A 14,284-nucleotide genomic window follows, 5' to 3' on the forward strand; every position below is an offset into this window, starting at 1 on the left:
TGGGTATAATTCATATTATATCCTGTGCATAAATGTTAGGACACTGAATAAGGTGTGTATGTGTTTTATTTCGTCTTACAGCCTAGGCAGATCAGTCAATTGCCATTGATGGTGCGGAAGTTATGCTATATCAGCTTGGATCATTGGCTACGTGATTGAACCTAATAAAAAGGTAAGCAACTCGTTCGTCCTTCATCTGCAAACAATAGCTTCTAGAAGATAAAATTTTATTGATTTTAGGGTATCACAAGAGCGGAAAATTCTGTATACGAGTATGTTAAAGCAGTACACACACGATGTGGTAACTACAATTATTGCAGTAAAGGTGCCAAATTGGCCAATCGTTCAAAGAAATTGATAAAATAGTTAATCTTTCCAAATTAAATTGCAGCGCCCTACTAGCCAAGAAGCCAGTTAAAATACATAACACAGCTACTGTAATTGTATTGTATGTAGCGTTGAATTACGCCCGAAAACTAAGTTATTTCCTTCTGTGATTAATTATGTACACAAATAATTGAAATCCATTTCACTCAGACATTTGAGTAACTCTGTTTCCAACACATACAATCAAAGATTTGTCAATTGCTATACCGTATTAATAATATTATTATCATTGAATGAAATATAGAAACCAGCTCGGGATATAGAATAGTGCTACAGTATACCATGTTAGGTTTATGAAAATTCTCGAATAATTGCTCAATTATCTTCACACTTCTTCAACCAGAAGTGTACTTTATCATCAATATAATGGCGAAAATGTCGCAGAACACATACACCAACCGAATTATAGGATTCTTTTATTACCTAGAAAAATATTTGGGGCAATAAATAACCCGACAATAAGCGTGTTGTATGTGTATTTATTGCATCGCAATGAATAATGAGATTACATCAATACTGTAAAGTATTGATAAAATTTAAATACTTACTTCAATCTCAAGTTCTATATCTTTTATTTTAAAAACCCCAGCGTACAGCTGCTTTTCTACAGTAGAATGGACACCATGGCTTGTGACAGTTCTTATGATATTTAATCCAAGAATTTCAACTATTTCCGGTTGAAGTGTCACAACATCACTACCTGTGTCGATTAAAAATGATTTCTGAATGTACATGCTATCCTCTTCAGGTGATCCAACTGCTGCCTTGATGCATAAGAATTCGTGTTTAGCGTTACTTAAGGCCTCCGGTTTAATCCAACTCCCAACACCTAAAGGCTCTTCAGGCTCAGTAATCCGGACATTTCCTTCTTTTAACTTTTCAACTATAAACAGCGATGGTGACATCAAAGTGAAATCTTAATAGATGTAAACTATGTTATAACGATTTCTAGGATTATCAGATCACTATCTAACGAAAAATTCTGAACAAGTTAAAAAGCACAACTTGCGACATATTAAGTAAAGTCCGCTTAATAATAATCAATTAATGTTACGATATTTTCACCATATCACGGCATAGTAATTTCATACTGTAATATATTTCTTACGATCTGTTGTGAAACAAATTTACGTTACACTTACTCATTCTTGCAATTCGCTTGCGATGACCTGGAATCATGATTTCCACTTCATCCATAAAATCATCTACTTTAACTATTTGTTTACATTTACGGAGGCTGTCATAGCCTAATTGTACAATTTTAGAATGATACTTTTCTAATGCAAATTGGCGCAGCCAATGATATACTTCACCAGAGCCACTCCTACAATATGTTTTAGCTGCATTTTGCAAGACAATTTTGGTTTGTAAATAAAGTGCATGGCAAATAATTTAAAAGAAATAAAAACAGATTCTATTACGATTTACTCTATCAATATTACTCATAAAATATTTCTTCAAAAGAACTGAATAAAGTTTAATTTTTTCATAGTATCCGTTCAAATACAGCTTTATTAACTAGTTATACATATCATAAATTAACCACGGTATAAAACAAATGGGTGTTAAGAATAATTAATTTATCGTCAATTGTATACATATAATGTGTATAAGTTAATCTATTTCAAGGAAAAATCGAAAGCTCGTGTAAATATCTCAAGTAGTGAAATTAAGAACTATCTAATCATCGTAATGTATATGCATACTTATAGAATTGCATGCATGATAAAGCTGATGTAGCTGTATAATTTCAATATGGTACGGATTACATCTCTTTAGGTGTAACCTGGCGTGATTTGATTATTCTACTTAATGTATGTAATTCCAGTCTTATAGGTAATATTCTTATTTAACATCGATCAACACCAACTACTTGATAATCATCTATATACTGTTGTAATGTTATTTAATGGTATCATTTAAGACTATCTTGAATGCTTGTTTTATTTGATACAATTCTTATTTTTCTTATCCATAAGTACCCAATTATGCTTGTGATCTTTCATGTGCGTATACAAGTACTGTTCTAGTATCATGTTATTTTACAACTCAATGCAGTATCATCATTTTGAATGCTTATTTTATTTGATACGCTTGATATACGTACTTTAGTCTACATTACTGTACGCTGTACTAAATATCATCGAGCGGTTCGCAAAGAGGCATGTCATCAACATTTCCATCTCCCATATTTCACAGTGTTAATCAGGTAGGTTCAGTGGTATTCTATTTTATGTACATCCACAGGTGTGCGCGTATTTCTACTTTTAAATTTTGCGGGTTTGCATGCTACTGTATATAACACATCTTTGTGATTTGTAAAGGTTATTATCATACAGTATAGAGCTATTATGCGTATAATAAGGGAGGAGATCGTACAACATTAATATTCTGCTTTGGACAAGAAACTAAGCAAATGCTCTTTGGCATGAGAATATTAGTTAAGAAACTGAGATCGGAAGAGTTGACAGGCAATGATTCTATCATACGGCAAAGTCGATAGAATCGCTGCCAATCAAGTAATGCATTTATTTTGATACTGTATTGAATGATAAGCACAACTAACTGAATTACTATAGGTAGCTTCTATCCTGCACAACAGAAAGTATGGTAAACATTGGCCTTATCTCCATATGTCTATACTGAACGAATCCATTCGATCCGATTATACAGTATAATCATCCTGTAGTCATTAACAACAAATATCAGCTATTAGCAACATTAGACAAATACGAAGACTGAATGATAGGGCGCTAAGTACAGTAACAACGGAAAAAGGAAGCGCAAAGAATTTACACAAATAGAGACTCTTTTCAGTTCTAGCTAGATCAAGGTGATCCTTTTAATAATATAAATAAAAAAATGGAAGACCGTAGTTGAACAGACTTAATGCAAGCTTTACTGTCTACTTACACTAATAAACTATTAGGATGATGCATTATAAATTTGAGAAGCTACAAGTGATATGTGATTCAAAATGGTTATTGCCAAGGAGTGATTCATTCACTATCCATGTATATAGTATGATTATTATACATCATCATATTCAGAACAATAAAAGAAAGATTCATATTTAAACAGCCTTTCAACTCGTCGGAGAAGCCAAAGCAAATCACAAGTCAATACTTGAATCATACCTATGGATTGATTAATGTATCATTTAACTAGAATGGCGGATAAAAAGTTACCGATGTGCATCATATTGAGTAGAACTACTCTACGTGTAGATAATAGCAGGTAGTTACGATAGTAACTTATTAAGATGAAAATGCTGACTGTCACTTTTATTGTAAAAACGGATTATTCTCTTGCGACTAGATAACCTGACCAATAAATAATGCCTGCACTGCGTGTCAGATAGGACAAGTGCCTACGCCTGCTCGTCATGGCACCAATTTCAAGAGTCATTGAAATGAACTGCAAATGTAGTAGACTAGCTCTAAATTGAACCATCAAGGTAGCACCTTTAGGCATATTACAATTGTGTTACTCACCTGCAGCTAAAATTTCACATCTATCAGTTGGATTTTTGATCTGCATTTGATCTAAATCGCTTTCATCTAGCATGCAAAGATCTTCTTCACAATCGTATCCTTGAGATTCAAAGCGGCTATGATAGCGATCATATAATCCAATGGGTTGTAACAACTTTTTAATGACCACGGTTGTAAATTCATCCCTACTGGACATTTTAGCAGTACTTTTTGATCAACTTGCATGCACAAAAATGAATGGATTGTTATTGCCTTTGGTAATCGTTGATCAATCAATCAGTCGTCTGTTATTCGACGCGCAGATTGATCACTTTAATTGACAGTCTGGATGCCTTTAGTGATTGTTGATCAATCAAGCAATCGTCTCTTATTCGACGCCAAGATTGATCAGTGTAACAGACAGTCTGGTTGGAAAATTGGAACTCTCGTAGTGATTAATCGATGAATAAAAGACTAATTATTTATATAACGCGACTGTACGATCTACCGGTATTAAGAATGATCTGATTGACGTCTTTTGAACTATTCAAGTATCCATTTTTCCATTGAAAGTTGCAGTATATCGAAGAAGAAAAGAGATGCTACTACATTCCACACTTGCAATGGAGACTGCTGGCATTTCCTCTTTTAAAGCGATATCGCGATCGCTTTAATATTGATTCTAAGCTGTTTTTATTTTCAAGCCAAATCAATGTGTCATACTGAGCAGGTTTAAGCTTGTCGGGTTGTCGTTGTCACTTGTCATTCGTCACCAATCATTTGAATGGTATGACTTGAGTCACAGGATACCAATTCCTACAATCGTCGTACTGTACAGGACAGAACTGATGTGACGCACTCAGGAGTTATGAGTCATAACATGTACAGTCAAAGTATGAGAGATACTGTTGACTATAGACTAGAAACCTTTCGATTCCTTTCACACTACAGTACAGTACACTGTAAGCGCTACAATGCACTGCACACTCAGTGAGTGCACAGTACAGTACAGTAGTACAGTACGTCACTGAACAGTGAATAAGTGGGACTCTCCGATTAATTCAATTCAATAAATTAACGTGTAGAAACATGATCACATCATCTTGAGATTTTCATTTATTCTTCCATCATCTGACTTCAAGTCGTTGTCATTATTTTCTTTTTCTAAGACGAGTCGATTGAGTAGTAAACGATTCCAACGACAGCCAAAATCGGACTACTGTATAACCTATCATATTGGATAGTACTGTACCATGTTAATGTACATTGTAGCAGTAAAGTAGTGCGTCTCACACGCCTTACTCATCCTACTCAATCATTGAAGTGTTCAGTCAAAATCTGACCATAGCCTGTCATACCGTATTCTTCAATGTACAGTACTGAGTACTGTACTGTACTGTACATTGTACAGTAAATGTACACTTGAAGTGGTGCAGCGCGTACGCACTAACGACACTCGTCCTGTGGATGAGTCCGATTGAGTAGTAAACGATTCAAAACGACAGCCAAAATCGGACTATAGCCTATTCTATTGGACAGTACTGTACAGAATGTACGCTGTAGCAGTGAAGTAGTGCGTCTCAGACGCCTTACCCATCCTAGTCAATCATTGAAGTGTTCAGTCAAAATCTGACTATAGCCTGTCATATTCTTCAATGTACAGTACTGAGTACTGTACTGTACTGTACTGTACATTGTACACGTGAAGTGGTGCAGCGCGTACGCACTAACGACACTCGTCCTGTGGATGAGTCCCATTGAGTAGTAAACGATTCAAAACGACAGCCAAAATCGGATTATAGCCTATTCTATTGGACAGTACTGTACAGAATGTACGCTGTAGCAGTGAAGTAGTGCATCTCAGACGCCTTACCCATCCTAGTCAATCATTGAAGTGTTCAGTCAAAATTTGACTATAGCCTGTCATATTCTTCAATGTACAGTACTGAGTACTGTACTCTACTGTACAGTACATTGTACAAGTGAAGTGGTGCAGCACGTACGCACTAACGACACTCGTCCTGTGGATGAGTCCGATTGAGTAGTAAACGATTCAAAACGACAAGCAAATTCCGATTATAGCCTATCATATTGGACAGGAAATGATTCAAAACGACAGCCAAAATCGGACTATAGCCTATTCTATTGGACAGTACTGTACAACGTAAATTGTAGCAGTGAAGTAGTGCGTCTCGCCTTACCCATCCTACTCAATCATTGAAGTGTTCAGTCAAAATCTAACCGTAGCCTAGCATACTGTACTGTTCAATGTGAGCGGCATTCTACTCCAATCCAGTCTGGAGTAGAATGCGATTCCAAACTCATTGATATTCGTCCATCCAGCATCTACGCATGCGCGATATCCAATCCTCCACCTCATCATTAGACCAATGATACGTCATACAGTACCGTACTCTGCTCGCTAGTGGCATGAATGAGGGACATGTTGTCCATAGAAGGCCATGATTTTTTCTGGTGGTTCATGCGTACGCCAGCTTACACCTCCTGTCGACCACTCTGGTAGTACAAACTGTAACAGCAGTACAGTACAGTAGAGTGGACTCCGCTCAGTAGTGTGCACTCACCCGCAACGACCGCCTTCAAATTGCTGTGGATTCGTAGACTTTGTAAACTAATCTTTGAAAATGGCTTCCGAAACTTCTGAATCGCGATCCAAAATTGCATTAATAACCGGGATTACGGGCCAGGTATGCCAATACATGTCAACTTAGTATTATACTAGAACGAAATGGAGTATTCAGTGACTCTTTCCAAATCGTAGTCAAAATGGTTAATATAATATTACAACAGGCGGATGCCAAGCAAAACTTCACTTGTAAACTATAATGACACACACCTTCCAATTTTGGATAGAATTTTTTAAAATCGACACCATGACCATACTGCAAAGTCCTTCAACACATTCTTGAGAGACTTAACTTTGAAGTAAGTGGAGTAATACAGTGATATCAAAGTAAGGAGCACAGTAACACCGCATTCACGAACAATACAATCTTAAGCTAGGACCAAGTATGACTATCACTTCTGCAGTATTTCTCTCTCCCTATTCGCTACTCCGAAATGGAGAGTTCCCTTTTAAAACTATAATATAAACCATTCAATATACTAAAATGCGAAATGGCTTAGATGCCACCAATTCAATGATAGTACAGGCTTAAGTGTTGAATCGTTACTTGATATCAATATGGTATCTTGATTCCTCAACTTAGCTGATACTTTAAATGCAATTTATAACGAAATATAGAAAATTGACCAATGTTTTTATTGAACTTAAATAAACTAAATTAATCCAGTTTGAGGAAGAATCTGAAACATTCTTGTCTAGTAGCTTACAGGTCTCAGTATCTTACTAGTTCATTACATAATATTAGTCATTTATCAAAACTTTCTTAGGATGTTTATACTGTATACTCCACTGTAAATGTACAGTGGAAAACTGCACATGGAACACATGCAACTTTCATTTCGGCTCCTACATATACGGTACAGTAGTACAGTACTCCACTTTTAATCGACTTACAATGCACGATAACTACGTATTAGTACTGCATGTCTCTTACTGTATAATACATGAGTGATTAATATGAATGATTATATCAAATCAACACATTAAAAGCTAACTTGACTCATTCTATATTCTCTTGACCAAAAACAACGCCTCGTTCTATCACTGTCTCGTTTGAACTCTCCTGCTGCACAAATGAAAATGGACTTCATCACCTACCGTTACATCACTTACATTCTTAATCACAGCTATTACTTCTTGAATATAAATGGCATGCACACATAGATTCCGTTAATCTAAGTTCAAGATTCGTAGTTAGCCCATCCTATAATATAGGACATACATATATTACTTATATTCTTTATACTATCTTCTCAACGAACGATATTATCCTAGATTCTTACAGTGTTTATACATGTTCAAAACTTGACTGAGTCTGCAACTGTGCTGAATAATAATACTCCATTAACATTTATAAATTGCATGACTACGTAGAAATTGGATACCGCTAACTCTATTCTTGGTTACGGTATCACCATTAGATTTAATGCTTTATATCGCCGAATCTTTGCTATCGCAACTCCATAAAAACTAACTAAGAATTCATATTCTTTACAGGACGGCTCTTACCTGGCAGAGTTACTTATCAATAAAGGTTATGAGGTAAGCGCCTAAAAGCATCAGTCGTAATTAATTTTGCGTTCAAGGTACACCATCTTTTTATGTATAGTATTAAGTAGCCTCTTTATTATTCTCATTCGAGCACGATTATCACTCTACAGTATGTTTGGATGTACGCTGTATCATTCCAACATACTTTGCACCGGATACTATTCACTTTATATTTTGACAATTTAAAAAAGTTGTAAAAGTATAAGCTCGACAATGTCACAATTTTAAATTATCTATTTATTAAGAATCTGCCTATGTGCTAGTATCATAATCTAAATCTTGTAAAAAAGCTTAAACTAGTGAATTATTTATCCAGTTGCCGTCATGACGTTATTATAATTCAGTTTATGCCTTAGCACATGTTACAAGACAAATCTATTCACTTTTTAAAATTGTATATCTCACTTTAGTATAAGAAATCTTATAGTAATTATGTAATATTCATCTTATCTCAGGTTCACGGAATTATTAGGCGATCAAGTTCATTTAATACTGGTCGAATCTCTCACTTATATGAAGACCCTAAAACTCATACAGCTAAAGGTTCAAAAGTATAAATTTACTTATTAAATTGCACTGCTAAATCTTAACTTAATGTCCTTATTCTTGTCATTTAATTTAGCTATGAAGTTGCACTATGGTGATTTAACTGATAGTACTTGTTTGGTAAAAATTATCTCTTCGGTAAGATATTGCAAGATGCTCTATATTCGTAAACTACAGTATAGCATTTACTTCATGGTTTGCTACATTGTACGGTTGATTTCAGGTACAGCCAGATGAAATTTATAACTTAGCTGCACAGAGTCATGTCAAAGTAGGTGTTTTACTTATGCTATCGATTTCTTAACACCAAAGTATTTTATATTATCTGCTTTATTCCTAGTATCTGCATAAAATTGTCTACATGTATAGACTGATATACTTAAAATAATAAGGTAGCGTTTAACTTTGTTGTATAAACATTTTATAAGGTTTCGTTCGATTTGAGTGAGTACACCGCTGATGTAGACGCTGTTGGTACGTTGCGCTTGATCGATGCCATTCGGACCTGTAATCTAAGTAACAAGATTCGATTCTATCAGGTTCTATAATTTAAGCGCTCGCTAACTCTTGCTTTCAAGCATATTTCATAAATATCAATACCATTGCTTTCTATTTCCAAGGCAGAGTTAATAGTTATTATTATAATACTTAATAGGCATCTACTAGTGAATTATATGGGAAAGTTCAAGAAATACCCCAGAAAGAAACTACGCCATTCTATCCTCGATCACCCTATGGTAAGGTTTGATATTATATAACTAATTCACATCTAAAACGTGAAGTTACTATTTTATCATAAAGTTGTCACATCATTAATCTACGTATTACCTTCTGACTTAAGGTGTTGCTAAAATGTATGCTTTTTGGATTGTGATAAACTATCGCGAGGCCTATGATATGTTTTGTTGTAACGGTATTTTATTCAATCATGAAAGTCCAAGAAGAGGTATGGATACGTTTTTAGTGACGCATATCTCCTTCATCAGCTTTAGCATTTATCATTAAATTTCAGGAGAGACATTTGTTACAAGAAAAATTACACGTGCAGTTGCTAAAATACATTTAGGTTTGCAAGAGGAGGTAATTCCCATTATTCATCCGTATTGTTAAAATTTGTAAAAGTAAATTTATGTGTTTAGCGGCATTATTTAACGCGCATTATTTCCAATATTTCGTATCCCCACAGGTTCACCTTGGAAATATAGACTCGTGCCGAGACTGGGGCCACGCTAAAGATTATGTCGAGGTTTGGTATAGCGAAGATAGTTTCATAAAGTTATTAGGCAATGCTTGATTTGTAGAACTTAATGTTGTTTAAGATATAACCTATCCATTCCGTAGGCAATGTGGATGATGCTGCAGCATGACAAACCTGAAGACTTTGTTGTAGCTACCGGTGAAGTACACAGTGTGCGCAAATTTGTTGAGGCTGCTTTCGCTGTCGTCGGAATAAAAATTGGGTTTGTTTTTTAATACAGTTTTAACTGTTTCTTTGCTGATTTTTGTGTATACAATTATAAATGTTTAGCTTAAATTTGCGCTGTTTACGTTACTTTTCACAGTATGTTCATTATAGTTACTGTATTTGAGATCATAAGATTGTAATTTATGTTGTTCTGCAAGCTTAATCAGATATTAAGATGTCAATTAGCACATGCTGATATGAAATTGATTTCATAATCAAGATTATAGGGTGTATAACAATGTTACAATAGATATTTTACGTTTGTGACAATTGTATTTATCTGTCCTCTCAAGCTGGAAAGGTTCTGGACTTGATGAAGTTGGCTTTGATGAAGCAAATGATACAGTTCGTGTTCGAATTAATCCTAAATTTTATCGTCCTGCAGAAGTTGTAAGTCTGTAGTCACCTTAGCTATGAGCGAATTCATAAAGAATTCATTTATCTATATGTGTAATCTTCATCTCTAAAATGTCGAATACCAGTATCTAAGCATAGATAAATTGAGCACGTATTATACTGTATGTTCTTTAATTATCTATTGTTGATAACAAGTGTTTGATACATTGATAAGGATTTCTTGCAAGGCGATAGTACCAAAGCTCGTGAAAAGTTGGGATGGAAACCGAAAGTAACATTTGAGGTCCGGTATTATACCTTTAAACAAGTGGTAGCAAAATATTTTCATTCACCGCATATAGCATTATTAGTTGCTGTATTAGCATATGTCGTAGGTTTTTCTATTATTTGAATCTCTTATTGTTATAAATTATGACACCTATAGGAGCTTGTTACAGAAATGGTTACATCAGATGTTGAATTAATGAAGAAAAATCCATTGGCTTAAATATTTTTGATATTCCTACAGTTATTTCAAAGATAGTTTTTGTTCCAACTTTACTAAATCTTTAGTCAACTGTTGACGCTTTTACAGTTATATTTGGGTTCATGTATCAATATAGAACTTTTTATATGTTTGCATGGCAAAAGTCATTCTCTTGAAAATGGATGAATACGGCATCCCTTGTACTTAATCGACAGCTAAAGCCTAATGTTTTAGTTCTATTTATCTCGATCCCTTTGAGCAATGAGGATTTAATACGATGTTTGTTTGCCATTGAAAGTTAGTCGATATTTCAATTCTAAAAGTTCACTAGTTGTCCTGGATTGTTTTTGAATTTAGATCTTCTTGAATAAAACTACGTCTAGCCTTATTACGTATTGTAAGAAGTTCATTTTGCTACGTATCTTGTCAATGAAACGAACAGCCTATGAGATTAATAATAATATAATGGTAGGCGTTATGGATAAGTGGAAATTGTTATTCATATTGATAACCCTCCTAGTTTCGAATATTATCTACTAGCTTTAATGCAATGAAAAGTTAAATTTCTTTTAAAACTAAAATGAAGTCTAATTTTTCGACCAGAGGGAGGTTGTTTAGGTAGGGAAATGTGTGATCCTCTGGCTGTGCAGCATTTCCCTAATTGGCTAAAAATATTGAAAAAGATACTTTCTGATTAGATTAGTTGATCTGCCAGTCCTCCGGTCGATTGTATAACTACCAGTTCAAGTTGTATAATGTGTATTGTACAGTATATGACATATATACGTCATTAACACTGCACTATTGCCTCTGTGTCCGTCAGGACAGTATAGTACAACACGAATTCCGGTACGTGCATTACACAGTACTAAGCAAGAGGACCTAATACTAGCTATTACATGGAATAAATACCATACCAGTAGTTACATTTACTGATATACTTTACAAGCAATTGTAGAATTGCCAATTTTGGGATTGATAATCTTGCACCGGGATCAAAAGCAGTCCCAGTACAGTACCACGTACCAACATACAGTATAGTATACCGTGCATTAGAGTATAGAGCAAGTTAAAGGCATACTGTACACTATACAGTGGAGTATTAAGACAAACAGATCAACCAAAAAGTATAATTTGCAATTTCGTATACAGTACGATGAAGGTCTGTTGCTATTGCGGCCGTGTGGTGTATTACTATTGATGGTTAAGTGCCCATACGTAACTATTGAGGCCGTATGGTGCACAGTCCAGCACAGTACGCCAGATCAAAATACAGTACTGTAAGTGAAAAAAAATATCGAAGCAGTAAAGCTCGATATGCAGATAACTCAATAAAGTGTTTTAGGCGCTCCGAACCAAGCTACACTCTAAACTAGTTGGAACTGTACAGAGCAGAGTACTGTACAGTACAGTACTGTACTGGACTGTGAATAGAAGACTTTTCACTGCAGCGTACAGTACTGTAGTCTGTAATTACAGTACAGTACTGTACAGTACGTACAAGCTGGAAGAGAAGAGTAACAACGCTTTGTACTGTACTGTAGCGTACTGTACAGTACTGTACAGTGTACACTAGGCCCAGCCATAATAACCCCGATTACTCAGATACTCAGCGTAAATAGCTTAAACGATGATACTGTACATTACAGTACTGTACACGCAGTCTGTATTCTATACAGTACTGTACAGTGTACAGTACAGTGTGCAGTACAGTGTATTGTACAGTACAGTACTGTAGTCTGTAATTATAGTACAGTACAGTACAGTACAGTACAGTACTGTACAGGCTGGAAGAGAGAGTGACAAACCCTTTGTACAGTACTATACAGTACTGTACTGTACTTATTCCGTACCGCAGTGTACCAGTAATTTCTAGTAGCGCATGGTACAGTACGTACAGTACACGCAGTCTGTAGTCTTTACAGTATAGTACTGTACAGTACAGTACTGTATATTGGGTACAGTACAGTACTGTACTGTACAGTAGTCTGTAATTACAGTACTGTACTGTACTGTACTGTACAGTACAGTACTATACAAACTGGAAGAGAAGAGTGACAAGATCTTGTACAGTATGCATTGCGCAGTGAAAAGTTTTTCGCTCACAGCACAATATTACAAACCACACCCAAGCTACAGTACAAGGATTTCCCAATTTTCTCTTTGTAACTGTACTGTACGGTACTGTACTGTACAGTACAATGTACGGTACACTGTGCTGTACCGTCACAGCTAAACCTTTGAATGATACAGTACAGTGCAGTATCTTTCAATCCTGCGCACAGTACAGTACTGGTACCGTAAAAGGGATTTTTGAAAGATTTTTTAATCCAGGCGCCATCCTGACAGCGAAACCTTTAACGGGCATTGTGCGTACTGCACGCTTCAACGTTCCCATATCAATCAACGGTTGGAACGACTTTGAACCTGGAATATTGACAACGCGTTGCAACCGCGCACTTTACTATACTGTGCAGTATATACGTGTCTCAGCCAATACCTAACCAGGAAGATTCAGTAGGGAAGGAGATCCCTAGGGCGAACATTGAAAGTGCCTTGAAAGAACTGCTGTGCCTCTCCAAATCCACAATTACAAATATTACTATTTCTACCATTTTCTTGTAGTACTGGATAACATTGGATGTTGGAATAAAGAAATCGGCTCTACTCTTTCTGAAGGCTTTAGGTAAGTGGCAGTGAGTAAATTTTCTTGTTGAAAGATCTACTACAATGCAGTCAGTGACATTATTAAATATGCAGTGTTGATTTGGTTAAGAACAACAGCCCCAAAGTTTAAAAGCATTCTACGCGCGTGTTTTCTGTCGGCATGGTTTAACTTTAATTACTGTACTGAAGAGAAATTGAAATCAACGAACAATATTTTTGTGGATGAACAGGACTGTTCATAAAAGTAATGGAGCGAAATAGTTCAAAATTAGCCTAATCAAATCCTTCCTTGTTCATAAAGTCGATACTTTACCGGCAATGGTTAATATAAGGAATCTTAGCAATTGAGAAAATACTCTACTTCGTTCGACTTTTCAATATACTTCACCATAATAATTCAGTAGACGATTTGTACAGTGCTGTTACTCATTGGAAAATACGCTATCACACTCTTATATTTCACAATCGCCATGGCTGACTAACGTTCATTGACATCAGTTACATAACCAAATCTACGGTAATAACAGTTGATGCTTGATCTTTCTGCACTTCAAGTAGTGTGATGTAAACCGTAACTATCACAATGATTGTCTCAAAATACGTGTGTCTGCTTACCCTATCACGTAATCTACAGTACATATACAACGTCTAAGCTATATTAGGTAGGATAAAAACGTAGAAAACGCTCACTTTCATACAGCCAACTTACTGTGATGTCGATAAAG

The 14,284-nt window shown here is 35.5% G+C and overlaps 2 protein-coding genes across 2 annotated transcripts; one reads left to right on the forward strand and one right to left on the reverse strand.

The window, feature by feature from the left end:
- Positions 1-161: 161 nt before the first annotated feature.
- TRIADDRAFT_60127 (uncharacterized protein) lies at positions 162-4,077 on the reverse strand (the record flags this gene model as incomplete). Its single annotated transcript, XM_002116203.1, has 4 exons — positions 162-212; positions 936-1,270; positions 1,530-1,727; positions 3,882-4,077. 4 exons carry the CDS (start codon positions 4,075-4,077, stop codon positions 162-164), a joined length of 780 nt encoding a protein of 259 aa, XP_002116239.1.
- A 2,428-nt stretch (positions 4,078-6,505) lies between these two features.
- On the forward strand, positions 6,506-10,913 carry TRIADDRAFT_50808 (uncharacterized protein; the record flags this gene model as incomplete). Its single annotated transcript, XM_002116109.1, has 14 exons — positions 6,506-6,568; positions 8,005-8,049; positions 8,514-8,601; positions 8,681-8,742; positions 8,828-8,875; positions 9,033-9,143; positions 9,260-9,341; positions 9,446-9,550; positions 9,617-9,684; positions 9,791-9,850; positions 9,946-10,064; positions 10,363-10,459; positions 10,641-10,709; positions 10,851-10,913. The coding sequence occupies 14 exons, from the start codon at positions 6,506-6,508 to the stop codon at positions 10,911-10,913; spliced, it is 1,080 nt and encodes a 359-aa protein (XP_002116145.1).
- Between the last annotated feature and the right edge of the window lie 3,371 nt (positions 10,914-14,284).

The sequence above is a fragment of the Trichoplax adhaerens genome, genomic scaffold, assembly GCF_000150275.1.
Source record: "Trichoplax adhaerens TRIADscaffold_14 genomic scaffold, whole genome shotgun sequence".
In the NCBI taxonomy this organism is placed as follows: Eukaryota; Metazoa; Placozoa; class Uniplacotomia; order Trichoplacea; family Trichoplacidae; genus Trichoplax; species Trichoplax adhaerens.